This window comes from Natrix helvetica (genome assembly GCF_964273705.1).
Source record: "Natrix helvetica genome assembly, chromosome: 2".
Taxonomy (NCBI): Eukaryota; Metazoa; Chordata; class Lepidosauria; order Squamata; family Natricidae; genus Natrix; species Natrix helvetica.
The window spans coordinates 20155313-20182512 of NC_138552.1; the positions used below are offsets into that span (position 1 = coordinate 20155313).

General features: G+C 39.6%; 1 protein-coding gene across 2 annotated transcripts in view; it reads right to left on the reverse strand.

Annotated features, from left to right (window-relative positions):
• The window catches only part of RANBP3L (RAN binding protein 3 like), a 59219-nt gene continuing 32019 nt past the window's right edge, over window positions 1-27200 (reverse strand). For both annotated transcript variants that reach the window (XM_081944396.1, XM_081944395.1), the window contains 9 exons: window positions 26345-26484; window positions 25813-25895; window positions 25051-25135; window positions 22332-22425; window positions 21053-21186; window positions 18975-19095; window positions 17682-17824; window positions 15311-15497; window positions 1-1468 (listed from right to left, as the gene is read on the reverse strand). In XM_081944396.1, the coding sequence (XP_081800522.1) occupies window positions 1425-1468; window positions 15311-15497; window positions 17682-17824; window positions 18975-19095; window positions 21053-21186; window positions 22332-22425; window positions 25051-25135; window positions 25813-25895; window positions 26345-26484 (1031 nt within the window). In that variant the 3' untranslated portion in view covers window positions 1-1424. The remainder of the gene's footprint in view (window positions 1469-15310; window positions 15498-17681; window positions 17825-18974; window positions 19096-21052; window positions 21187-22331; window positions 22426-25050; window positions 25136-25812; window positions 25896-26344; window positions 26485-27200) is intronic.

A 27200-nucleotide genomic window follows, 5' to 3' on the forward strand; every position in this document is an offset into this window, starting at 1 on the left:
AGACAAACCAGTTCTGAATTCTTGCCAAGAAAACTACAGGGATTAATCCAGACAGTTGTCAGGTGTCGACAATGACTTGAAGGCACCAAAAATATATAAAAACCCCACCAATCCAGTCTTTGCCTACATCCCTACTTCTATGCAGCCGCTGGCTTTAGTTCCCAAATCCTCTTGAAATCATCTCATGCTTTTCCTTCCTGAGAGCTCTTCCCCAACTATCCAGCATTCCCTCCAGCCAGCTAATCTCCCAGACATAAAAAAAAATCAGCCACTGCCAATGAGAAACTGTCTAACCATCATTCCAGAAGAAATGCTAACTTTGCAGCCAGACAATGCGGTGGCGATTGAAAGAAATGTGCTAATCCCAGATCAGTGCAAAGTTCTAGCGGAAAGAATAGCAATGAAGTGATGAGCCTTGGTGTAATTTTCCTGGGATGACATAAAAATCTGCTTTTTTGGGGGGTGGGGGGTGGAGTTGTTTGCATTTATGAATCAAACTCGCATGCAAACAGCAGGTCTGGGAAAGCTTGTATTACCTATCTGCCTGGAAAATTGTTGTTTATGTTCAAGTCTGCCATATATTGCGTAGAGCTGGGGAGATGCAAATATCAGCTTACAACATTAAGCTTTGAAGATTAATTCAAATTTAATAATAGACCTAAAATAGATTAACATTTTATACTGTACACACACATTGAGAACTAACCTAAAAATACGAGTTCTGGGTGTCGTTTTTACATCAGACATGTTAATCGATGGAGGCTTAGCTCCTTCCTCCCCTATCGAGTAGCTCAAGCTGTGCTCAATAGGGAAGGAAGCAACAGGAGCTAAGTCTCCTTCAATTAACATGTCTGAAGTAAAAACGACAGAGCTAATAACAGGTGGGAGGCGGGTGGATGGGCCTATCACACATGCAATGGCCAAATTGCTCAATGATGTATAAAGGCAAATATCTCTTCAATGGTAGTTTTTTCACTCTGACAATGTTACAGAGGCTAACAAAAGCCAAGTGGGTAATATATTTTAAGTTCCGGAGATTGCAATGTCTGTCTCTTCTTTTGTACACACACATACATATACACAAGCTTTGTAAATAATTACTGCTCTAAGTAGATGGAGCAATCATTAGTAAAGGATGAATACCATCATGGCTCAGAATTATTGTTTTCTTTAAAACCGTCCTTAAAGCTGTTCATCCCCAAATTGAAAACTACTACTTCTGAATAATTTGAAAAGAACTGAGACCAATGTTGGATTCCTGTTACCGTACAGGTACTGATGTCTGGAACCTTTAAAGTGCTTCTTTCCCCTATTCTCTGCTTTGTTCCTTTATCATATACCCTGTGTGGTGTCTTCATTCCAGTGTCTTCATGCCAACATGGTGTGTTGTCCCTAATGTTCCTTTAATGGGACGTAGTGAGTTGTCAGGAACAGACCACAGATTGTCTGCGAATCCACGGAGAATGCTCTGGAAGAGTGTTTGTAAAGTGTTACTTAATTGCGTTAAGCACATCAACATTTATTTATTTGTATTCCACTTTCATTAGTTTTACAAGTTACTCAATTTGACAAACATATTCAGTACACCTTCCTCTATCCATTTTCCCCACAACAACAACCCTATCAGGTGAGTTGGGCTGAGGACAGTAATTGGCTCAAAGCCACCCAGGTGGCTTTCATGGCTAAGATAGGACTTGAACTGAAAATATTTTGCACGCCGAACCGGCAGTAATGCTGGCAGGAACCCACCCCTGTGCTGCACCATTCATCTTCCAGAGGTATCTTACTTGGTGGCTAGCCACGTAAACCTGGTACATGAGAAATAGAACCTGTGCTTCAATTCTGGTGATTAAAAAATAAAAATGAAATAATTCCTGAGGCGCCCAGAAGCATTGCAAAATGAGGTCAAATGTACCATATCTCTGGGTCAGCTGTGAAAAGTTTGGGAGATTCCATTTCTGTTCTTTATTGATGGCAATCAAGTGCCAGACTAAGACACAAAGCCAAAATGTAGTATGTTTGTTCATATGCTTATCTATCTATCTATCTATCATCTATCATCTATCTATCTATCTATCTATCTATCTATCTATCATCTATCTTTCTATCTATCTATCTATCTATCTATCTATCTATCTATCTATCTATCTATCATCTATCTATCTATCTATCTATCTATCTGCCTATCTGCCTATCTGCCTACCTTCCTATCATCTGTCTATTGTTATTTATCTAAAGCAAGGATGTCAAACTGGCAGCCAGTAGGCTGGATGTGTCACAGGCAGGCCACGCCTACTCCATGAAGAGGGAAAACGTGAAACGTCATGTGACAGCAATGTGCCGCCATGAGTTTGACACCCGTGATCTAAAGGCATCGCATTTGTAATTTGCTTTCCATGCAGTATATTATCAAAATCCAACTAAGAATGCTTTAATCAATTCACCATGTCCTGGTTAAAGGTACTAACCTAGGCAAATAATAGTTAATTATAACTATGAAACAAGGCAACACCATGCTACATTTTTTGGAATAGTTTTGTACTAACAATAGGTAAGATCTCAGTTTAAGCTTAAGACAACATACTAAAATGTGTTTAATCCAACAGGGAAATAGAGCTTTCTGATTTTGAGGAGAGACCCATGCCAGCCAAGGGTGAAACTATGCTTGTTCTCATAATGCTATAAATAATAATTGCAGAGAAACAACCACAATTCTTTTCAAGTTCACGGCACAATTGAATATTTATCTTGAGGAAAATGTGACTTCTGAATATCACTAGCATTAAATGAAGTGAAGGATGATTGTTTATACATTTTTAGGAAAAGTGTTTTGCAACTAAATGCCTGACTGATTTTTCTGTGGGAACTTCTAGCAATGAAATAAAAATATATGATCCATTTTCCATATTGCTGTCAAGATGGACATCTCCATATAGTCAAGCATGGTTTACTTTGTTTCAATGAAACCTTTGCTTTTTAATGAAAGTTACATACATAGTGTTAATGGATTCTCATTGAAAATGTTTGTATTAAATTCAAAGAGATGCATAGCTCTCTCCTGAGATCCCACACTATGCAATGATAATATATAGCAGGGGTGTCAAACTCGATTTCATTGAGGGCTGTATTAGGGTTGTGTTTGACCTTGAGCAGCCGGAGTGGGCATGGCCAGGGTGGGCATAGCCAATTCGACATCACTTGTGTCAGTGGTACCTATGGTGGCCCAAGCACTCTGCCAGCAAAAATGGGCTCCTGAGCTCCATTTTCAGCTGCTACGTCCTCCTGCAACCTGCGTGCAGTCCTCCTGAGCTCCATTTTCACTGGCAGAGGCACCACAGGCCAGTCCTTTGCTGTTTCCAGATCCGTGGGCCAAATCTAAGCATCCTGTGGGCCGCAGCCGGCCTCCAGGCCTTGAGTTTGACACCCCTGTTATTAGATTTAGCTTACTTGGCCAGAATGATCTTCCAGTCAAAAGGTTTAAAATGGGCCTGATGGGAATTTGCTAATTGCCAGAAACTGTAATACTTTGCCAGCAGAAATAACGAGAATCCATCTGGCAGCTCTTTTGTGGATCGAATTTCTGAATTCCATCCGGTTCCTATACTACCTGATCTAGTGGTACTGACATCACCAGCTACTAGGATGTTTATTTTAACTGTAGCCAGAAAGCCTAGCCCAGTCTTATGTTCACAAATAGTGGGCTCAGTCTTGGTATGTGGGTTATGTCCAGGGGTGGGTTCCTGCCAGTTCTAACCTCTTCTATAGAAGAGGTTCCACAAATCTACAGTGCCGTTTAGAACAGATTCCAGCTCCCTCCCCCCGCCCGTCCGCACATCATCAAGATGAAGAGCGAGAGGAGGAATTCTGGGAGTTGAAGTCCACAAGTGTTAAAACTCTCAAGTTTGAACACCCCTGGGGTTGTTTTTTTCTAAAGGGTTAGGGGTGCAAGGGTCTTGTAACGTGACAGCTTTAAGACTTGCGTGCTTCAAATGCCAGAGTTTCTGAGACAACATTTGGTTGCTAAGCAAGAGCATTGTTAAGTGAGTTTCACCACATTTTACAAGTTGGCCACACCCACCCAGTCGCAAGCCACTCCCACAAAGCAGGCCACACCTACAGAAGAGGTTCTAAAAATTTTTGAAACCCACCATTGGTTATGTCCTTCTCAATAAAGCAAGGCCTCAAGGCCTTTATAACTGATGGCCACGTTTAGACTTTGAGAGCACATTTTGAGTGCTTTTATAAAATGGCAGTTGTGGAGCAAGGCCAGTCATAAAACTGCCATTTCATCAAGAAGGGATTTGAATGGGCTTATTCTATGCCAACCCTAGTAAACTACTTTTTAATGTGGTCTGTTATCATTGCTTCCCTTTTCCTTTTTCGGGGAAGGGAGGAATTGATCATATTTCAAATCAAAGCATTGGATTTGGGTCACTCTGACTCCCATTGTCTAATAATGCTTGGTGAACCATTAAAAATAATAATCAAGTGAGCTTAATCAAAAATTAAGGCTGGAAGGCAAGGATGACTAACACTGAATGATACAGTGAAGCTGATGTTTGCCATCTTGCCTTTGTCTACGGTAGATATGATGTGTGGCAATAAAGAATATGTGGTTGGCCTATATTCATGCCCCTTTGGGAAAGAGCCAGTAGTGTTATTCAGCCAGTTTGGACAGGTTCAGGCAAACTGGTAATGGAGTCCTACGGGACACACACCCCTTGGTGCTATGTGTCCTATATAGCCATGTTTTCTAAGCCACGTGCATGTGTGCAAGCCGCGCACACAAGCAAAGTGCATGTGTGGAAGGCGTGTGTGTGAAGTAAGCGTGTGCATGAGCATTCTCGTATTTCCCGTGCATGGCGCACTGGTGGTAAAATTATGTAAAACCCACCTCTGAAGAGAGCCTATAGTCTACATTCTCTTCTCCATAGCTCATTCACATGACCTATGCTGTACTCATAAGTATATTTCATAAAACAAATAAGATGGTGATGTCTTCAAAAGAATTTTAACAAAGAAAATAACAAAGGCCACACTTGGAATACTGCATTCAGTTCTGGTTGCTACGATGTAAAAAAGATGTGGAGACTCTAGAAAGAGTGCAGAGAAGAGCAACAAAGATGATTAGGGGACTGGAGACTAAAACATATGAGGAACGGTTGCAGGAACTGGGTATGTCTAGTTTAATGAAAAGAAGGACTAGGGGAGACATGATAGCAGTGTTCCAATATCTCAGGGGTTGCCACAAAGAAGAGGGAGTCAAACTATTCTCCAAGGCACCTGAGGGTAGAACAAGAAGCAATGGGTGGAAACTAATCAAGGAGAGAAGCAACTTAGAACTGAGGAGAAACTTCCTGACAGTTAGAACAATTAATCAGTGGAACAGCTTGCCTCCAGAAGTTGTGAATGCCCCAACACTGGAAGTCTTTAAGAAGATGTTGGATAGCCATTTGTCTGAAACGGTATAGGGTTTCCTGCCTAGGCAGGGGGTTGGACTAGAAGACCTCCAAGGTCCCTTCCAACTCTACTATTGTATTATTGTATAAAATAGTTCCTTCTGGAACGTGGGCATTTCTTGAATCGATCTCTGGACGTGGTTCAAAACTTTTCAGTTGGAAGAAAATAATTATTGAAGGAGGATATTATGAATATGCTCTCCTGCTAGTTTTTCCAAAGATGTTCATTCATATATTAGCATTTAAAAATCACATGTATAGTATTTATTATAACAATAAATACATTTTAAGGCAAAAAGTAATTGATGATCACATGAAGATGGCATGCTACTCATCTGATAAAATTAGCTTCAAGTCTGATATAGCTTATGCCACAATAAATCAGCTAGTCTGCAGGATGTTGTGTGGCCCTTCCTTTTTTGGTGTAACAATCAGGCACATCGATTACAATGGGAGCTGTTTTAGGCGAAATCCTCTAAGTTCTGATCAATCAAATCAGCTGATGAACAGCCAGCATCAATATCATGATCTAGAATAAAATGTAAGGCTATTTTCAAAGCCACTACTAATGTATAATTAACTGAGCAGTGGATCACTCTAGGCTGCTAAAAAATAAAGAACTACTACATTGAGAAAGAAGGGAGCTCAAACAATATCTCATGCCGATCCTTGTTTTAAAATATAAAGTGAGTATGTAGTCAATTCGGCAAATAAGCATGTGTGTCCTAATTATTTATCGGTTAGATTTATAACCTGGCTTTAATTTAGGAGCTCAAAATGGCATTCAAATGCCTCCCCTCCTTCAATTTTTATCCATAAAAAGTCATTGCCTTGTGGAATTTTCTGAAAAAGAAAGGAAAAACTACAATGGCTTTGTGCCATTCAGAATAGTGCAACAAACAAGAAATTCAAGAAATGCAGAGAATATGCATGACGAGAAGAACACCTACTGTACTTAGTTCTACCTGTCACACACGCCACTTGCAAAATTCACAGTTACATAAATTAACAATTCAGAATAACCGGAAATAATTTTGCAAATGATGAGTTTGGGAGCAAGAATAGCAAGACTGAACTACAAATCTTTCAGGGGTCAATCCAGAATCAACTACATGGAAGATGACACTTCCAACTCTGGAAATAAAAAATAAAAAAGATTTGTCAAACATTTGTCTATTCACCAAAACACCCAGAGGCAGGACAAGGACTAATGGGTGGAAGATTAAAGAGAGCTCCAACCTAGAAATATAGAGAAATTTCCTTACACTGAGAACAATTTGTCTCCAGAAGTTATGGGTGTCCATCACTGGAGGTTTTGAAGAGGAGATTGGGCAACCATTTATTCTGAATGGGGTCTCCTACTTGAGAAATGGTTGGACTAGAAGACCTCCAAGGTTCCATCCAACCCTGTTATTTTATGTTCTGTGAAATAAATAGAATGAAGCATTGGCGGAATTCTTTTTTTTTTTTTTACTTCCGGTTCTGTGGGCATGGCTTGGTGGGCGTGGTGGCTTGGTGGCTATGGCAGGGGAAGGATACTGCAAAATCTCCATTCTCACCCCACTCTGGGGCCAGACAGAGGTGGCATTTGTCAGTTCTCCGAACTATTCAAAATTTCCGCTACCAGTTCTCCGAACTACTCAAACCTTCCACTACCAGTTCTACAGTACCTGTCAAAACCTGCTAGATTTCACCCCTGGAATGAAGTGAACCAAGTCAAAATAAATAAAATGAAGCAGAAACTATCAGCAGTTCTGCCAAGACTCCTTCATAAGAGATGGGGCTAGCATAATATCAGCAATATCCTGGAGACAAATGAAAGAAGAGTTTAGCTGATAGACTTCAAGTAATCCACAGATTTTCTACTATTCCATTTTTTTTATCTTGATCACCAATTGCAAATGTGGGTGCTTATGTGTGCATGAATACCCATGCGCACATACTTATGAAGCCCATCAACTGAAAAGAAGTTGCACCACAGGGTTGAAGATTCCCAAGGGCTGTAAGCTTAGCAATCATTGCCCAGTAACCCTTATCTCTTTTAACTAAATCTGGGTCAAGGGCCTTTTGTTTGTCAACGGATTGTTTAACTTGCAAATCAGCGCACAGATTGGATATTGCATTCAACTCGATAAACAGACTTGAGCCTTTTTATTATGCTCCTTTGCAAAGTCATACAGACGTTTCAGAGGAATGGTTCGGTATGAACACTGATTGAAGTAGACATTGATTAAAGAGAAGAGTAACTTCCCCAATCTGATATCCCCACAGAATCATAGTTGGATTATAGCTCTCATATTTTTCTACAATCGTTTGGGAATAATGCAGGCTTTAGTCCAATGTTTCTAAAGGGCATCAATCTGGGAAAGATCAATCTGTCTCTACAGTTTGAAAATCTAAAGCCCAATTCTCCATGCTTACTGACACAACAGTGCCAGAACAATTATCTTCATGTTTAGGTTGAAGTAAATTCTGTCACGGTGAATACAACTTACTCCTAAAAATAAATCCATAGGACATAAACAGGGGTGGGCTCTGGGGGTTCGCACGGGTTTGGGCGATCTTCTAGCTAGGATTCTGCCCAGTTCGGCAAACCTGCAAATTCCACCCCTGGCTGGCCCCTCCTACCCCACCCCTCCTAGGAGTCTCCGCGCGGCCCATTCATGATGCCAGGTACCTGCAGGGCCTGCACGGAGGCTCTGGGAGGCTCAGAAGACAGGCCTATTGGAGGTTCCGGAAGTCCAGAAATGGGCTTATTTCCGGCCTCTGGAGGACCTCCGGAGCCTAGGGGAAGCAGTTTTTGCCCTCCTGGAGGCTCCAAATAAGTCTCTGGAGGCTGGGAAGGGTGAACATTGCTCCCCCCCCCCTCCGTGGTGTAGGAGGCCAACTAGGCCACGCCCACCATAACCATGCACACCCAACAACGGGGCTGCGAACCCGTTGCTGCAATTTTTGAAGCCCACCCCTGGACATAAATATTTAGAAGTGTTCCAAAATCTGCAAATTGCCTCTTGTTTTCCTTTGAAAATGACATCAATAGCAGGTGGAACGGCATGTGGACTTAAATGCTTTAAATTGGATAGTTAAACAACGAAGACCAGAACACTAGTTTCTGCTCCAAATAACCTCAGAATGGCCTTCTTTTTCAATGCTGCTAAGTGTAATGCCAACTCCCCAAAGTAGCCACCTTGTTCTATTTGATTTCGTAAAACCTCTCAGATTTAAATTCAAGAATATTGGTTCAGAATATCTCAACCCTTCACACACTATTTTTCGGGGGCAGGGGGGGAGGAGCAGAAATTTATATTTAGATATATACAACTGGGACACATTCCAGCCAGCCAACCAGCTCTCCACCAGCATGATTGGACTTCTTTTCAAATGAATGAGTGGGTCTCTTATTCCAGTCTATTAGGACTGAAGCCTAAGACCATTACAATTAATAAGACAGTTTAATAAATAAACTCTCATTTATTTAGTAGTTTAATAAATATTGTTTAAAACAATTGGTTGTTTGCATAGATGTTCTCCTCCCCAATATGAAAGGTTTACGGTTTCACATATATTTAAGACAAAGGATGTTTATGACAGAAAATTCATTAAAAAACGCTGCCTGTCCTATTGCACAAACATTATATATTATATATATTTCTAGAATGCTGTTAGAAAACTCAAAAAGAGAGGACAAAGGTCTTTATTAAATGAAAGCTTTTTTGTTCTTGAGCAGCTCCCAAATGTTTCAATGAGGCTGATGCCAAAGAACTTTCCAGAAGATTGTCTCCAACCCGATCAGACCCAAATGAATCAGATGTGCATGCACAGAGAATGAAAAGGAAGTTAAACTTTAGCACTGGAACACAATTCCTTTTATCTCATTTGTGCAGCATTTCACAAAGTAAAACAAACGGACACAAAGTTCAGTTGCATTACACTCAGCACAAATGGAGGAAAAAATTACAACATGCCAAGATAGTGAAGGTTGTAACGCAATACACACTTATATGGGAGGACATTTGCAGTGACTTCAGCTTTTGTGTTGACATAGAACAGTTGTAAAACGAAGGTGCAAATTAAATACAAATGAGGTAAGATTTGTGGTGATTATTTGGATGAGGAGGAGAACGAATATCAAACTTGCAGATGTCATAAAATTGGTGGGATAGCTAATACTCCAGAAGACAGAAGTGAAATTCAAAATTTGTGGTAGGTTTGCAAAATGGGTCGTGAACAATAGAAAGAAATTTGACAGACAGAAATCAAATGTACATGTAGAAGGAGGGGTATGTGGATTGGCAACAGTACTTGTTAAAAAAAAATCCTGGAATTGTAGTTCATTATAAGATGAATGTTGTCAGCAGCACTGTGGCTGCAAACAAGGCAAATGTAGTTAGATTATATCACCATAATGCACTACTTGATACATTTTATTCTGCTTTGGTCAAATCCTACCTCAGGTTCTGGGTGCCAACATACCAGGGGTGAAATCCAACAGGTTCTGACAGGATCTGGAGAACCAGTAGCAGAAATTTCAAGTAGTTCAGAAAACCGGCAAATGCCACCTCTGACTGGCCCCAGAGTGGGTTGGGAATAGAGATTTTGCAGTATCCTTCCCCTGCCATGCCCACCAAGCCATGCCCACCAAGCTACATCCATAGAACCGGTAGTAAAAAAAAATGAATTTCACCACTGCAACATACCTTAAAGATTCAAACGTCTGGAACAGTTTCAGAGAAGGACACAGAGAGGAAAGGAAATTTGAGAAAACTGAAGAGAGAGTGACAATCAAATGATATCGTTCTACATGTCCACTTGAGAGTCAGAGAATTTGGAAATGATAGATCATCATCATCTTACCATCTGGATCATAGTTATATTGATTTTACTCTGTTGTTATTAGTCACATAGTCAGCCAGGTGTTTAGATGGGATTTGGGTTTTTTAACCACTTATCAAGTTCTTTCCAAGGACTTGGGATAGGCTGTTATTTGATGGCATTAAACGTATTGTTAGGGGATGTCAGCTCTTTCCAAGTAAAGCTACCATTTTCAATTGACTGATGGTGATTTCATCAATGCCAATAGCAATAGAACTTAAGACGTATATACCGCTTTACAGTGCTTTACAGCCCTCTCTAAGTGGTTTACAGATTCAGCCTATTGCCCCCCAAATCGCTGGCCATAGGGGGCGAACAATTGCCCCCTGTGGAACGGGCGCGCAATTTGGGCGTCCTCCTTGATGCCCGGCTGTCAATGGATGACCATGTGGCAGCCGTGGCAAGGGGGGCGTTCCACCAGGTTCACCTGGTGCGCCAATTGCGCCCCCTACTGGACCGGGATGCCCTACGCACGGTCACTCATGCGCTGGTGACGTCCCGCCTGGATTACTGCAACGCTCTCTACATGGGGCTGCCCTTGGGACGCGCCCGGAGACTGCAGTTGGTTCAGAACGCAGCCGCGCGGGCTGTGATGGGGAGTACGAGGTACTCCCACGTAACACCTCTCCTGCGCGAGCTGCACTGGCTACCTGTGGTTTTTCGGGTGCGTTTCAAGGTGCTGATTACCATCTTTAAAGCGCTCCATGGCACGGGACCTAGTTACTTGCGGGATCGCATCCTCCCACATACATCCCTGCGGCCAATTCGCTCACACAGGGAGGGACTTCTCCTGGTGCTGTCCACTAGGCAATGCCAATGGGCGACACCAAGGAGTAGGGTCTTCTCTGTGATGGGCCCAACCCTCTGGAATGACCTCCCCCCCGACATTAGAACCACTTCTGACCTCCGCTCCTTCCGGCAAAAATTGAAGACTCACCTGTTCCGATTAGCAGGCCTGGCATAATTACAACTGTCCCTCCTGGCAAATGTATTATTATCTGGTTATTTTAGGGTTTTTTAATCTGTTGTGTCTGTTTTAGGGATTTAAAAAAAAATTATATTTATTTAGCTTTGTACAGTTCTTTTAATTGCATTTTAACCTCCTCCAAACTGTACATATTTAATTTTTTATTGTATTTTTGTGATATTCTCTATGGACTGTACACCGCCCCGAGTCCCTTCTGGGAGAGGGGGCGGTCTAGAAGCACAAATAAATTGAAATTGAATTCAAATTGAAATCTGGGTCCTCATTTTATCCACCTCGGAGGGACGGAAGGCTGAGTCAACCTTGAGCCTGGTGAGATTTGAACTGCCAAATGGCAGGCAGCCGGCAGGCAGCTGAAGTAGCCAGCAGTACGGTACTCTAACCACTGTGCCACCGTGGCTCATGTAATTGTTATTATTAATTAATGCTATTAATAATACTATTATTCTATCCATATCCTTTTGCAGTGCTTTTCAACACTGCTCTTTTGATGCTCTTCTCATTGTTTAAGCTTTCTGTTTGGGTCCACTAAATCCAGAGTATCAGATCAGGGAAGACACAGTACTAATGTATCTTGTGGCAAGGAAGGAGGAGGTTTAATTGCATTACTCTGTGGAATTGCTCATTCTGCTAGAAAAACTGGGGGGAATATTTTAACATAGGTGTTTTTTCAAGTACTTCCTTCAAGCACCACAACCTAAGTATTTCCCTCAGTTTCCCTATTCTTTATACACTTATAAAAGACATTGCATAATCATGAATTAAGCCATGAAATTGCACAATGGATTTAGTGTGGCAGGTTGATTGATGGCCACGTTGTCTACAAGACACCTTCCCTGTAAGCACTTGTAAGAAGGTATTACACCGCAGAGGGCTGGATTTTGGAGCAAAGTTTAATTGAAACCACAGTATAAATTCTCCTTATAAGTGCTCTGAATGTTAGGCTTCACCCCATTTGGGAAGGTTCATAAGAAGTTAAGGAACTATAGCTAGAAAGGATTTATTGAAGATAACAGGAAGCCACAACGCAATTTCACCAACTACAATGATTCAATAATATCGCCAAGGCTGGGCTTCAAAAATTGCAGCAATGGGTTCGTTGCCCTGTTGCTGGGTGGGGGTGGCCATGGTGGGTGTGGCCTAGTCAGCCTCCTGCACCATGGCAGGGGGGGGGTGTTTTTCACCCTCCCCAGGCTCCGGAGGCTTTCTTTGAGGCTCCGGGACTTGGAAAAAATTGCTTCCCCTGGGCTCAGAGGGCCCCCCCCAGAGACCGGAAACAGGTCCGTTTCTGGACTTTGGGAACTTCCGGTAGGTCCATTTTTTGCCCTCCCCAGGCTCTGGAGGGTTTCCTCAATCCTCCAGGAGGGTAAAAACTGCTTCCCCCGGGCTCCGGAGGCCCCCTGGAGGCTGGAAACAGGCCCATTTCTGGGCTTCCAGTAGGCCTGTTTTTCCCCCTCCTCGAGCCTCCGCGCAGGCCATGCACTTACCTGGAATGATGAACGGGCCACGTGGAGACTCCTGGGAGGGGTGGGGCGGGAGGGAGGGGCATGGTGGGGTGGGAGGGGCCAGCCAGGGGTGGCATTAGGGGGTTCACGAAACTGGGCAGAATCCTAGCTAGAGGATCGCCCAAACCTGTGCAAACCCCCAGCAGCCTACATAATAAAATAATAAAAATAAAATAATATTCACCCTTCTTATGTTTTGTTTTCCTTTCTGTCTTTGTGATGGATGACTTGGTACAATAATCTGGGCTTCTCTCTGTCCTTTGCAGCCATGCAATTTCCTATCATAATCTTTTCTCCTCCATTTTTGTTAAATAATATCCAGTGAGCAGTCAATTGTTTATATCTCAGCAATTTTGCTATCCATAAGAAACTATTTATAGCAGGCAATACTCAATGCCTAGAACAGATCGATATAACCATAAGTGCATAATGGATTCTAATAGAAATGACCTTAAATTCAGGATAATTAAAAAGTTATTAACCAGATTTTTAAAAAAGCAAACTTTGGAGTATGGTGCATGAAAGCAAAAAGCAGATACTGAAGTTATGGAATCTCTTATAAAAGTCCTGGTTTAACAGGGATTAATAATCTAAATATTACTGGTAATGTAATCTAAATTATTTTGCCAAAAGCATTTAAAGAATTTGAAGTAATGTTATACACAACTTAATTATTGAATGGTAAGAAATTCCAGGATTTAGCACATATCCAAGTCAGGTTTCTTTTACAAAGGGATCCTTGGAGATGCTATGCCATTTTGTAATATTTATATCTGTTTACAGGTACAGCAGCTGTACATAGTGGGGGCTAAAAGCCAGGTGTTAAAGCAAGTGACTATCATAGATGCTCATCAATCCAATTTCTAGAGATAGGAGAACACCAACAGATACTTTAAGGCTTAATGAGACATTTTCATTTGCATGGGTACATGCTCATGTCTAATCAATACTGAGGGGCTAGCCTAGGTTTTCAAAAGTGGAATTCTTGTGTGAGCTATGGCTCCAGAAAAATATTGTGAAAAGAGTTTAAAGTTCTTTTCTCTGAAAGGAAACTTCCCCTTCATCCTATCTTCTGTTTCTTTAGAGTTCCTCCTAAGGAACTCCTAAGGTCTCTTCTAGCCCTATTACTCAATGTTCTACGTTGGTAAGTTGTTCCCAACTCTAGGGGGCGGTGCCCATCTCTGTTTCAAAGCCGTAAAAACTGTATGTATGTGTGTATGTTTATCTGTCTATAAGTATGTGTATATGCAGACAATCACAAAACAATTCCTTTTCCAATTTTACTCTGCCTCATGTTTCAAAGCCGAAGAGTCATGTTTCAAAGCACTGTCCAAAGACGTCTTCGTGGTCATGTGTCTGGCATGACTAAACACCGAAGGTACACAGAACGCTGTTACCTTCCCACCAAAGGTGGTCCCTATTTTTGTACTTGCATTTTTTACATGCTTTCGAACTGCTAGGTTGGCAGAAGCTGGGACAAGTAATGGGAGCTTACTCCGTTACACGGTGCTAGGGAGTCGAACTGTCGAATTGCTGACCTTTCTGATCGACAAGCTCAGAGTCTTAGTCACTGAACCACCACATCCCTTTATGATGGTATGTTCCCACTATGTTCCCAACTGTCCTAGCACGGCTGACTCAGGAATTCTGGGAGTTGGACTTTCTTAGACAATGTGGTTGCCATCCCCTTGCCTTGCTCAGCAACTGGTTGGAGGAAGAGTACTTTTCCATTTTTCTTCTTATGCAAAAGACTCCAAAATGGTTGCAATGACCTAGCTAGCTACCATTGCTTTGCTCCCTTATATTCCCTATGGACTAGCTGGAGGGAACAGATTACACGGTAGTGGGGAAGAAGTGAGAATAATGCTCACATAGTTATGGACAAGTGCTGCAGAAGGTATGAGAGATGAAGCTGCTGACCCCTGTGGAAGACCCTGGAGTTTGGAAGGTAAACCCTTAACTGTTTCTGGAGGTGGAGAAAGAATCAGAAGAACCTCTCTCCAAACTATAGTGAGATTATTTGCAAATTACTGTGCTGAATGTTGACATCAAAATTGTTTGCCTATCAGCTTGGAGATACCAGAGCAAACCTGTCCAACTGCTTTGCTCAATGTTAAGAAGTTCCTATTCTGTCCAGTTACTAAATCTGGAATATTAATTCCCTTCCCGCCTGTCTTTTTCTTGTGGTTTATCTGTCTCTCTATAGGTATGTGTATACGCAGACAATCACAAAACAATTCCTTTTCCAATTTTACTCTGCCTCATGTTTTAGATGTGTGAGTTTTTAACCTTTGAAACATGCACTTTCTCCTCCTTAAACATTATATTATCCAGCCAGATTTGCAAACTTTGCAGCAGCAGAAATATTTTCCCCAATTCTTCCTGCAGTGAACTTAGCCCGCTCTATTCTGGGAAAGTAAATATTGAATTATAATTTGCATGAACCAGAGTTGATGTCAACCTCATGAAAGCTTTTTTTTTTTTTTTACCTGATCTATTGTTGCTCCCTGGAGATTTTTTTTCATTCTCTTCATCATCGCTGTCACAAGATATTGGCTGAACATCTAGCTTGTATTCCATTTGATTTACACCAGATTCCTGCTTTGTAAAGTTTCTCTGAGCAACAAGACGGTGATGGATGGCTGCATAGAGGGATTCAATGTCCTTTGTGCTGGCCTATGTGATAGAGAGACAGAAAGCATGGATCCATGAGGTGTTGTATTACAGAGCACCAATGAAAAGGTAAACAAGCAGTAGTGGGATTCAGCCAGTTCGCACCTATTTGGGAGAACCAGTTGTTAACTTTCTAAGCAGTTTGGAGAACAGGTTGATGGAAGAAATCTCCTTTGTTTTTTTCCACTTTACAGGGCTAATCCCTACAAAGGAAGGCAAGAAGGAAACATTCTGGTGTTGTTTGTAGCCTAATCTCTATTGCCCTGTTTACAGAAACTGCCTCCGGTTAACCCTTATTACATTGTAACAGCTGATGCGAAGCTTCCATTGATGTGAGTGATGTTGAGTTGGCCACACCCACCCAGTCACATGACCACTGAGCCATGCCTACCCAACTGGTCATTAGGGCAGAGAACCGGTTGTTAAATTATTTGAATCCCACCACTGTCAGAACAAGCAACAAGAAAATAAATAAAAAAAGTTAAGAACCATCTAGCAAGAAGAGAAAGTGACTGAGTGATTCAGAGATTTTTAAGTAGCAAACTTATAATGCTTTACAAGATCAAAGGGAAGTATATGTTCAATACCATCATTTTTACAGAGAAATATGCCATAAAGTTGAGACATACGCATGTCCATCAGCTGTCCTTGACTTTGACCTGTCAAACAAAATACCTATTTTGTGCTATTTGCTCCATTTTACTTTATAAATATAAATAGAACTCAAACTCAAAAACTTTATTTTTAACATACACCTGTACTCAAAAAACAGTTTTTTCTGGATGACTTAGAGCAGTGTTTCTTAAACTCTTTTTCTCTCAAGACTCCTTCCCACTTTAAACATTATAGAGGAGACCTCCCCCAAAAGAGCTTTAGCTTGTATGGATGACTATTAAAAATTAAAATTGATGCATTTGCTGCTACTACTGCTCCTCACAATTGTTTGATGGGATTCTAATATTGTGTTACTTTTCAATAGAGGCTGGCAAACAAATTTGATTTTGCAGGCCCTTGGAGGGAGTACTTTTTAAGAAAAACTGACTTAGAGCAACACAGTAGAACATCCTTAGGTATGTTAACCAGCTCTTAGCACAACCGATTATTTTAAAGAAAAGGGTCTGTTATTTATTTATGTATTTTGTATACTAATTACCACTATTCAGGTTTTCCACAGACCGATTTTATGATATAGAAATTGAGCAACAAGTAAAACATCTAAAAATATCACTGGGTATGTACGAATATGTAGAATTTGGTTGGCATAAAAATATAGAAATGTGGAACAAAATAATAAAGATTAGACTTTAATAAAAACACGTGTATTTAACGTGTCAAATATAGGTATGATGAATATTTTATTGGTGTTAAAATGTGATTAGAAAGGTGACATTTTAAAAAAATATAATAGTGGCACAATTAAAAATTAGAAAAGGGATAAACAATGGAAGATTATAATTTAATATAAATCTGTGTATTGTTATCAGAACTATATAAGTCTGTTAAACACGACAAATGTGATTATTAATATTTTATTTGTAGTAAAAGGAGTGATATTTAGAATATGGAGATTGGCATAAAATAATATACTGAAATATCGAACAATCAAAGAATGAAAGATTATAATTCAACAAAATATGTGTATTAACGTTTTATAAGATTATCAACGGTATTAAATATGAAGAATATTGTTATATTTGTACTAAAATAAAATATATTTCGGTCCACACTGTTAACACAACAATATGTTTGTAGAAAAATAAAAAATAAAAAACTTACAAACAAATAAAAATGTCACTGAAGTTTTACATGTATTCTTATTTATGTGTCTTATTGCTTCTTAAGTGAAGGCATTAGTAACTCTTTGCAAGTACTTCGCTGTCCCCCCCCCCGCCCCCCAAAAAAGGAAGTTCAGGAACATCTTGGAATAGTAAAGGAATGCTGCAGAATATTGATAAAAATGCAGGAAATATCTTCTGGTTCAACTAATAATTTTTTAAAAAATTCCTTGAAAATCAAAGTGTAAATCAATTAAAATGGAAAACTTAAATTTTCTAGGATGACACAATGTAGCATTATCATCACCATCACCTATCTATCCAATGAATATCTCAGATCTTTGACTTGGGTATTTTCCAACAATTCAGGTTTTATCCCAGAGTCTAGGAATCACAGGATTCTTATTCTTACTTGTATTAGGAAAACTTTGACGGATCCATCCTCCAGATCTGTTGCTGTGATGCAAACACTCTTCCGGTTTGCTCTTTCTATCACCATCTGACTCCACAGCTTGGTGTTAAGAATAAGCCTCATGCTTCCTTGATTTCGCATGACTGCAAGCACAAAAAACAATTTCAAAAAAGTAGGCAAGGAAATTGAAATACATCCGATTTTCCTAGCAATTTTGGGAATTTCCATTACTCATTCTCATGACACTGAAGGGCATCCGTTTTTTCCAAAGAGAGAAAAATAAGACTTTCCGTATGAATCTGGATTTAGCAGCCTCCAAAGTAGTTGCAGAAACTACTCTTTCTTATGTACAGTGTATATGTACATAACTGCATTGACCAGTCACAGCAGCATAGCAATAGCAATTGCACTTATGTGCCACTACATAGTGCTTTACAACACTCTCTAAGTCTAAGTGGTTTACAGTTATTTGTCAAGTTGAAAGGAGGGCAAATATACCTGTTTGATTGATTGGCTCACTTGCCCTCCTTTTTCTTGACTTCGCCAGTGATGCTCTACAAACTTGGCAAACTATTTTAATTATAGAATAAACCTGCAAAATATAACAATCCAGATCCAAGCCAAATGGGTTTAACTATGGGGAGAAGGATTAAGAGATGAAAAACTAATAATAATAGAACAACAGAACAGAATAACAGGATTGGAAAGGACTTTGGAAGTCTTCTAGTCCAACCCTCTGCTCAAGCAGGAAACCCTATGTACCATTTTAGGCAAATGGTTGTCCAATTTCTTGTTAAAAACCTCCCTAGGAAGGGTTCTCTAATACCCAGCTTAGGACTTCCAAAAGGCTACTGTTTGATGTGGACAATCTTGACTTTTTAGTCTTCGTACTCTTCTTCAGAACGATGATTTAATCCTAGACAAACGGAGCAATTAAAACTGCTGTGATTAATTGTCAAATCTTTTTCATGTGAAAGCCCTGCTAAAATGTTTAAATCAAGATTAAAATATTTAATCTTTTGGTGATATGTTTTTGCAAATGGATTGCAAGTGGATTGTATGTGCATATCCTTTTAATAAACGAGTTTATTTGTACATGAGAGACCACCAGGGAATACCAAACTGTAAGATAGACTGAGAAGCCAAAGCAAATCCTAAAGAAAAAAATTATACAGTTGTGTCCCTATGATTCCTAGGAATCAAGAAGACCTTACATTACACTTGATCTTAGCCAAAAGGCTGAGAAGCGACAGACCTTATGTTTATATACAGAACTGCAAAATTAATTTTTACCCAGTCTTGACTGAAGCATTTCATGCTGATTGCTGGAGGTATCATTGAGTCTCAAACAGCCACTTCCCTTTTCAGTCCAGCATAACAGGGATTTATTAAATAAAAAAAGCCTGCAGTTGATCTAAGACAGAAGAAATGATCATCATTATCATTATTTCTATGACAGAAAATGTTTAATAATAATGGTCAAACGGCTTCTAAGCTATTTCTATAGTTGCTATCAATTAAAAGAATGAAAATGACAACTAAATGATCTTAACTGAATACTGTGCGTTAATTACTTAGACATTTAAAAAGAAGGGAACACCAGCATTTCTTATCAGAAATTGAAATAAATAATCTCTTCTTAGAGGAAAATGATTATTAGCGAACTTGCAAAATTCTTATCTCCTTGTTCTTATGGCAATACTAGAAAAATCCTGCTGCAAAGTAATTTTCATTTTTTAAAAAAGCATTTCTTTTCTAAGAGTGTGTTTACTTAGCAAGCATGACTGATTATTCTAATCCAGTGTGTGAAAAAGCAGATTTCACTGTGCAGATCCATAGCTGAATGATAAATTATATCCAGATTGAAGCTGATATGCAGATTCAGCTAAGGGCTTATGCATGTAACCAGAATCAGTCTGGTAAAAATCAGTAACTCTGTCTTTCTGCTGTCAAAAGTTTGAGGGGGCAGCCCCTTTCCTGCTGTCTCAGACAATTGGTCAACATAATATTTGCTCTTTGACAAAAGCTTCCAAGCTGGGAAGTTCTAACTGCTGCACTTGTAGACAACTGGATTAGTTTTATGATTTAGACAACTACAAAGGGATAATGAAAATACGTTTCCTGAACATTATCTTGCCCAACATTGAAGTAATTGCTTTTATTTCCACCTCATTTTTCTGAAACAACAGCACATGTACAAGACAGAAACATGTGAAGATAATATTGGTCTTGTGTAATTTAGGACCCTACATGAGATGGCATGGCTTTCATGCTTTTTAGTGCTCATGGGTGCATTTTCATTTTCTTTGTGACTAGTTTGATAACTCCTGAGAAACTGTTCTGGAATTCAGATGAGTGTGACAATTGATCATTACAATTAAATAACTTTTGAAGAAGCTATGTTTAAAAAAAAGAACAGATAACAGATATGTCTATGGATTCTCAGTCATCAAGATCACGATTGTCCCAAAGGTGCTTTTTAAAGAGGTAATTGGACTTTCTGGTTTTTCTTTGAAGACGTTTCACTTCTCATCCAAGAAGCTTCTTCAACTCTGACTGGATGATGGAGAATGCAAATGACCAGCCTACCTGTCTGCAAGGAACATACATCTTTCCATTCCCCACTATCCAGTCAAAGCTGAAGAAGCTTCTTAGATGAGAAGTGAACCATCTTCAAAGAAAAACCAGAAAGTCCAGTTGCCTCTTGAAAAAGCACCTTTGGGACAGATGACAGATACGTTGCATATTAACTATTGGTAGACCTCAACTTACAACTGAGCCCCGGATTTTGAACGTAAGACATCGCGTTTGTAAGTTGAACCACCATGTTACTAGACTCAATTTTACAACGGTTCTTAAAACAGTCATCAAGCAATTCAGTAAGCACACTGCATGATCATAAATCTGAGACTAGCTTAACCAATGGGTGCTGTTTGCTCGTTTTTGCCAGAAAACGGCCAAAAAAATTGCAAAATATGATCATGTGACTGAGAGATGCTCCAATCAATCATAAACGCAAACCAATTGCTAAATGTCCGGAATACAATCGTGTCACTATGGGGATGGTATAGCAGTCATAGGCTTGAAGACAGGATGTAAATAACTTTTTTTGCGTCTGTTGCAACCGTGAATAACTCTGAATAACCAATAAGCAACTACAGTATTTGTAAGTTGAGGATTACCTGTGGTTACCAAATGAACTAAAATAAATTACTGACACTAACATGAGATTATATTCCTCATTCAGTAACTGGCTTCAATAAAAAATAATAATAATTCAGCAGCATGCCTAATTCCCATTGACATACTGTTACAAAAAACCATAAAGCCACTGTGTTAAATCGAGACATCAACAACTGTTTGAAATATACCTGCAATACGTTGTGTTCCTCTTCTTCACCTGTTGTAATTTCTATTTCCTCCAATAAATATCTTTGGGCTGTTTTGCTAGATAGGTAAGCTGCAGCTGATTCTGCTAGCGTCGAACCCTTAGCAAAATGAGGCGCTATTTTACAAGAAAGTAAGGAAGAGAAAATGATGAAATTGCTACGGGAGGAAGGTCTTACAACAGGAATGAATTTTGAAGATATTAAATACATTATTTCCAAACTGACTTCAGTTCAAAATTAGCTATTATTAACATGGAATTAGACCCTTCTGTGGCAATGAAGCTAGTGAGATTGAATGGATTAACTGTGTTGTGTGTGTATATATGTATGTATCAGTGGTGTGATTCAAAATATTTTACCACTGTTTCTGAGGGCGTGGCTTGGTGGGCGTGGCTTGACTTGTGGGCATGGCTTGGTGGGTGTGGCATGGGATACTGTAAAATATCCATTCCCACCCCACTCCAGGGGAAGGATGCTGTAAAATCTCCATTCTTTCCCCACTCCAGGGAAAGGATACTGTAAAATCCCCATTTCCTCCTGATCAGCTGGAACTAGGGAGGCAAAGAATAGATGGGGGAATGGCCAGTCAGAGGTGGTGTTTACTGGTTCTCCAAACTACTCAAAATTTCTGCTACTGGTTCTCCAGAACTGGTCAGAACCTGCTGAATACCACCTCTGGTATATACATAGGTTGGATATCCCTGTCTGAGAGGTTTATGAGGACTTCTGCCTTGGACATAGGGTTGAACTGGAAGACCTCCAAGGTCCCTTTTAGCCTTGTGAGTCTATGAAGTTTCACCTACATTTTTTGTACAGGTTGTGCCTCCAGAACATGATCACAAAGTTGCAGACAGAATTTTATCTTTTTTTGATATAACCTGTGAACATCTCTGGGTGGGAAATAAATTACAAAATACACTTTGAGTGGGATGGGTGGTTCAGAAATGTGAAAAGTAAATAAATTGGAGAGGAATACATCAGGCTAGAAAGACAAAGTAGTCTGATGTGTTATATGACATGTTGCTTTCTGAGTCTGGCTTTGCCTTAAATCGGTCATCCCCATTCTGGACTCTTGTAGATGTAACTCCCATCACCATGTGGGAGAGAGGGAGATGCGTTTTTGCAGGGGATTATGGAGCTGTCAACTTGTTCTGGTTGAGGAAGGCCCAATTTTCAGGGCTTAATCCAATAACCACATACACAACGTCATGAAAGTGCAACATCAATTTTATGCCATTGTTTTCTAAGAAACAGAACCTACTTGCCCATGGGGGAATGGTATGGAAATCTGGGGCACAGATGGGCTCCTTTTCACTGATATCCTTGGACTGCAGTTCTGGGGATTTCTCAGGCGTCTAGAAAAATTGGAGAAAGATCCGATTTGAATTAATACAATTAGGTCTGGAAAGATAACAAAAATATTGTGCGCGGACTTTTAAACGCGTGAAAGGCATTGAAAATGTACCCAGTGGCATAGGCTAAGCTAGGCTAGGCTAAAATAGCATTGGGTAATTTGTGGTTCAGAATGTGAGGGAACTCAGACATTGTGTTAAATAATGTGCAGGAGGACATCATTATTAGTCTACAATAGAATTTATTTGTTTTGGAATAGCATGTTATGTGAATACATGACTGTGGTTTGTTTAATCTGTTCTTAAGGTTCAGTCTGTTGCATGAACTAAGGCAGTAAGTGGCAATCCCATGGTCTCTAATACAGAAGTGGTATTCAGACAGTTCTGACAGGTTCTGAAGAACCAGCAGTGGAAATTTTGAATAGTTCGGAGAACCGGCAAATAGGCTGGCCCCGCCCCCGCTGCCTCCCAGCTGATCTTCTTTTGTTGCCCTGAACAGGAGAATGGAGCTGGAAATCAGGTTAGTGGGGTGGGGAGGGAATGGGGATTTTGCAGTATCCTTCCCCTGTCACGCCCACAAAGCCACGCCCACAGAACTGGTAGTAAAAAAATTTGAATCCCACCACTGCTCTCATGCAGTAGTGAGAGATGGGAACATTCCTATCCTGTCTTTGATAAAGCAAGTTAATGTGATTGATTTTTTTTTTTTTTACAAATATCTTGCAGTCAAGCGGAAATTGTCTTTCAAAAATTAAGTTTGATCCAGATTTTATCCCCCAGTAAATAGATTCTGGTGCCCTTTGACTCTAAATTTATTATTTATTTTGCTTCTTAGAATAAAACATATCTAATATCAATGTTTGTACATTAAATAGGTAACGCATACGGCTTCGATACAGATTGAGGACTAAAATTACCAAAATCCTGTTAACTTTTAAGCTAACTATCTGGGATAAAAACAAAAGTTGTCATAATTAGCCCTGTTTAGATGGATGTTCTTGACTACATATACCGAGATCCAGAGGTGGGTTGCGACCGATTCGGGTGAAACGGTGGTTCGGACCAGCGACAGAGCCCGCCCACTCTCCCGTCCTATATAGTCCCCGTGTTTTTGAAGCTCCGTGCATGCACGGAAGGTGTACACGCTCGCATTTTCTGTGCTGGGCAAACTGGTTGTTACATTATGTGCCGCCCACCTCTGCCAAGATCCTAGTTAATGTTCCTGATTTGTTCAATACTATGGTCTAAAATCCTCGGGCCAAAAGCAACACGAATTTCTTACAGCACAGGATCTTTGTGGCAAATTGGGTAAGGGGAAGGTACATGGATTATTCCTAGATCCATAAAGTCTCGTTTAATTGGAAGAATCCATTAAGGAACACATTTATCAGCCCTCTGGATGCACTTTTGCTATTTTCAGTTATTCGCATGCTTACATGGTATCTAGAAATGTGCACATCCACTAATGTATTTTTAAGATGTTGAGAATAAAAGCATTTTAACCATGTTGTATTAGATGATCCTGAATTTGTAATGTGAACACTTTCCAGTTACAGAATTACCCAATGGATGAATGGTGTCATTCCCATTTCCTGCAGATCTGTTTGTTGGAAACACTAATTCAGTCGTGCTGACTTTTCAGCACCTACTAGCCACAAGGGGGCAATAGAGTGTAGATGAAAAGTTAAGGAAGTGTCCTGTGCCCCTTTCCACCCCTTCGTTTTTTCTTTTAAATTGCTAATCTGAAGGCACCTTATTCTGCCCCCCCCCCTTATTTAGTTGTATAGAATGCTCTTTGACTTTTTCTCGTAGCTGAATGTAGTTGGATGGATGCTAGGCTTTGCCAATCCTTAAAATAAACATTACAAATAAACATTATTACTATGATTTAAAAAAAAACACCCTGCTTCACTAAGGATTGAGGGGTCCTTGGTGCTCTCTGGGAGGTTGATTATTTTCTCAGATGTTTCATTACCAAACTGGATAAGATCATCACTGCATTGTGCACTGATGATGTTACCTAGTTTGGGTAATGAAACGTCTGTGAGAAAACAACCAGGTTTAGAGAGCACCAAGGATATTTCAACCCTGAGCTACAAACATTCTCCTCTATTGGTATCACTAAAGATTCCCCAGGTGAAATGCCCACTCTTGGGAATCTTGCAAGCAGCCACAGAACATTTCAACTCCAAACAATGCTGAAGAGATGATTTATTTAATAGCAACAGATGTGCAGAAAATAGGTGAAATATTTAATAGTTGGGATTGGGCTAGTACCTGCTGATTGGTGCAGCCGAAATGATTATTCAGAATTTTTTGAAATAAATATAAATTTTATTATTGGATCAAGGGCTGTTTAGATAGTATACTAGAATAACATGATTTTTTTGTAGCTTAGGAGAGAGGTAAATGTATATACAGTTTTAAACTGATAATTTATTGTCACTAAGAGTATTGCAAATATGAGATATATGTCTGAAATGGCTGAAATGAGAAAGATATCTCTTTAACTATTATTTCCTGATCATCTAGATTCAGATTTAACAATGGGAAATGCAAATGACTATACCCTTCAAACTTAAATTCATTAATAAATTCATTAGTATTAAAGCATTCATTAATACTTACCAAAACTCTTTCTACTATATTTTCTCCAAATACGAAGTTAGAATGCTCATTTTCTGAGACAGTTCTGTCTTTGGCTAATCGATTGCTTGAATAAAAAAAAGGAATATGTATTTGTTTACTTACTTAATTACAACAAGCACTTAATTACAAGCAGTACACTGCTCTAAACCAAATAAGGCTCTAAATGGCTTTAAAAATATTATGAACAATGACGATAGATGAGAGGCAGAGACAGACAAATAGACGGTCAGAAACATAGGCCACTGTTTCTCCCAGGGTTATTTTTTACTCCATTTCAACCTGCGCATTCTATTTTGTAACCCTGAGCTGCCATATTTACTTAGAGTAAGACCAGTTTAGTCTATCGTTTACCTCGTAACTATTATGTTACTGTTATGACCTAACTTTGATAAGAGCTTTCCTTCCTTCCTTCCTTCCTTCCTTCCTTCCTTCCTTCCTTCCTTCCTTCCTTCCTTCCTTCCCTCCCTCCCTCCTTCCCTCCCTTCCTTCCTCGTGAAAAAAGCTCATGAAATTCTCTCTATAATAATTCTATCAACTATCCAAGACTTGACCTTTGTTCTTTATGGTGGCATCCTTCTGAAATTTCCTTATCTCTACTTCAAAATCTGAAAGTATGCTCCACTTTTCCAGGCTGTAAAGCGGCAATTCCAAATTATAATTCAGAATAATTGAAAAGGTTGACCAATTGAATGAATATTTCTTTCTTTCAATCATCATTTAAATAGATTTCAATTAACTTACTGTGTTGTGCTAGAGCTTGAAATCTGTAATGGATGAGGAAGTTTTTTGGAGATATCAATCCATGCATAGGTATCTTCAGACATCTAAAAACAATTCATTAAATCAAATTTATTTCACATGTACTCTAAAATACATAGATTGTGATAACCTCCCCATCTGTTTTATTCTACCCACTACAGCATTAGCTTCCAGAAGTAAGGAACCTGTATTGTAAGTACCCAAACTTGCCCTCTTCATGGGAACTATTTTCCCCCCAAAAAACAATTTTATTGGATTTGCCTAACATATTTGCCTAAAGAAAGCTTTGAAACGGTGTTTTTCTTGTTTTATTTTCCCTAGAAAATGTTTTGCTTTAGTTCTTGGATGAGAAGCTTTAGTTCTTGGATGAGAAGAAAACTTTTTCAAGGAAAAACCCAAGTCCAGTTGCTTGTTCAAAAGCACCTTTGGGATATTTCAAAACTTTCTTACATGAACGGAACTTTATGGCTGCAACAATAAGAACACGTACTCTTGATGGTGCATTATATTTTACCTGATTATCTGTTTCACGATTCTCCTCTAGACAATTTTCATCAATTCTTTTCTTCTCTGTTTTGTATGTAGTCGCTTGTGGCGGCTGCAGTTTGGCAGGGCGTAAAACCTCTCTTTGTCTGTTGTCGCTTGTTGGAAGATCTTGAAAAATAGAATGGAAAAATCATTTTAATTCATGCTATTCTTTCCTGACGACAATCTTCTTATACTTGGGTTTCTTAAAAAGTTGCTCTTCCGAGTGAAAAATAGAATTTTGTGATTGCTATAGTGCTTGGATATCTCTATTATTCCTCCCTCAAGGACCACAGCCTGATTTCCCTCAGGTTTAGCAAATATTTTAGAGTTCTCATTTTCCCTGCACCATTTTAAATCTTTCCTCTTTGAAGGTGTAAATATGTAGAACAGAAATGATATACCTGCTTAAATCAAGTCTTATGACACATATCCACATGGATGCTGAAGCACTGAACTTTCACGCATCATGTATCAGAATCAACTGCCTGCCACGCAGTCTATAAGGTTCGCACGCAAGGCCACGGTTCTTGATAAGCTAGTTTTATGGCAGATATCGGAAAAGCTATAGTTGGAATAGAAAACCACGGATTCAGATCATACCCAGAACAGTCACAAGGTTGAAACCTTATATCTCTTTCTTCTGATGGTTTACGACAGATCAAGAGCTGGTTATTCCTCTGTAGAAGACTGACTGACAGCAGCATGTTGCAGCATAGAAACAAAATGTTCCTCCTGATAAAAGCAACATCATTGCATCTCAAGCCTTTTATACATCTGTTGTGTAGTAAGCCTATGTTGTGGCCCGCTAACTGCCAGCAGAGCTGGCAGCAGACTCAGACAAT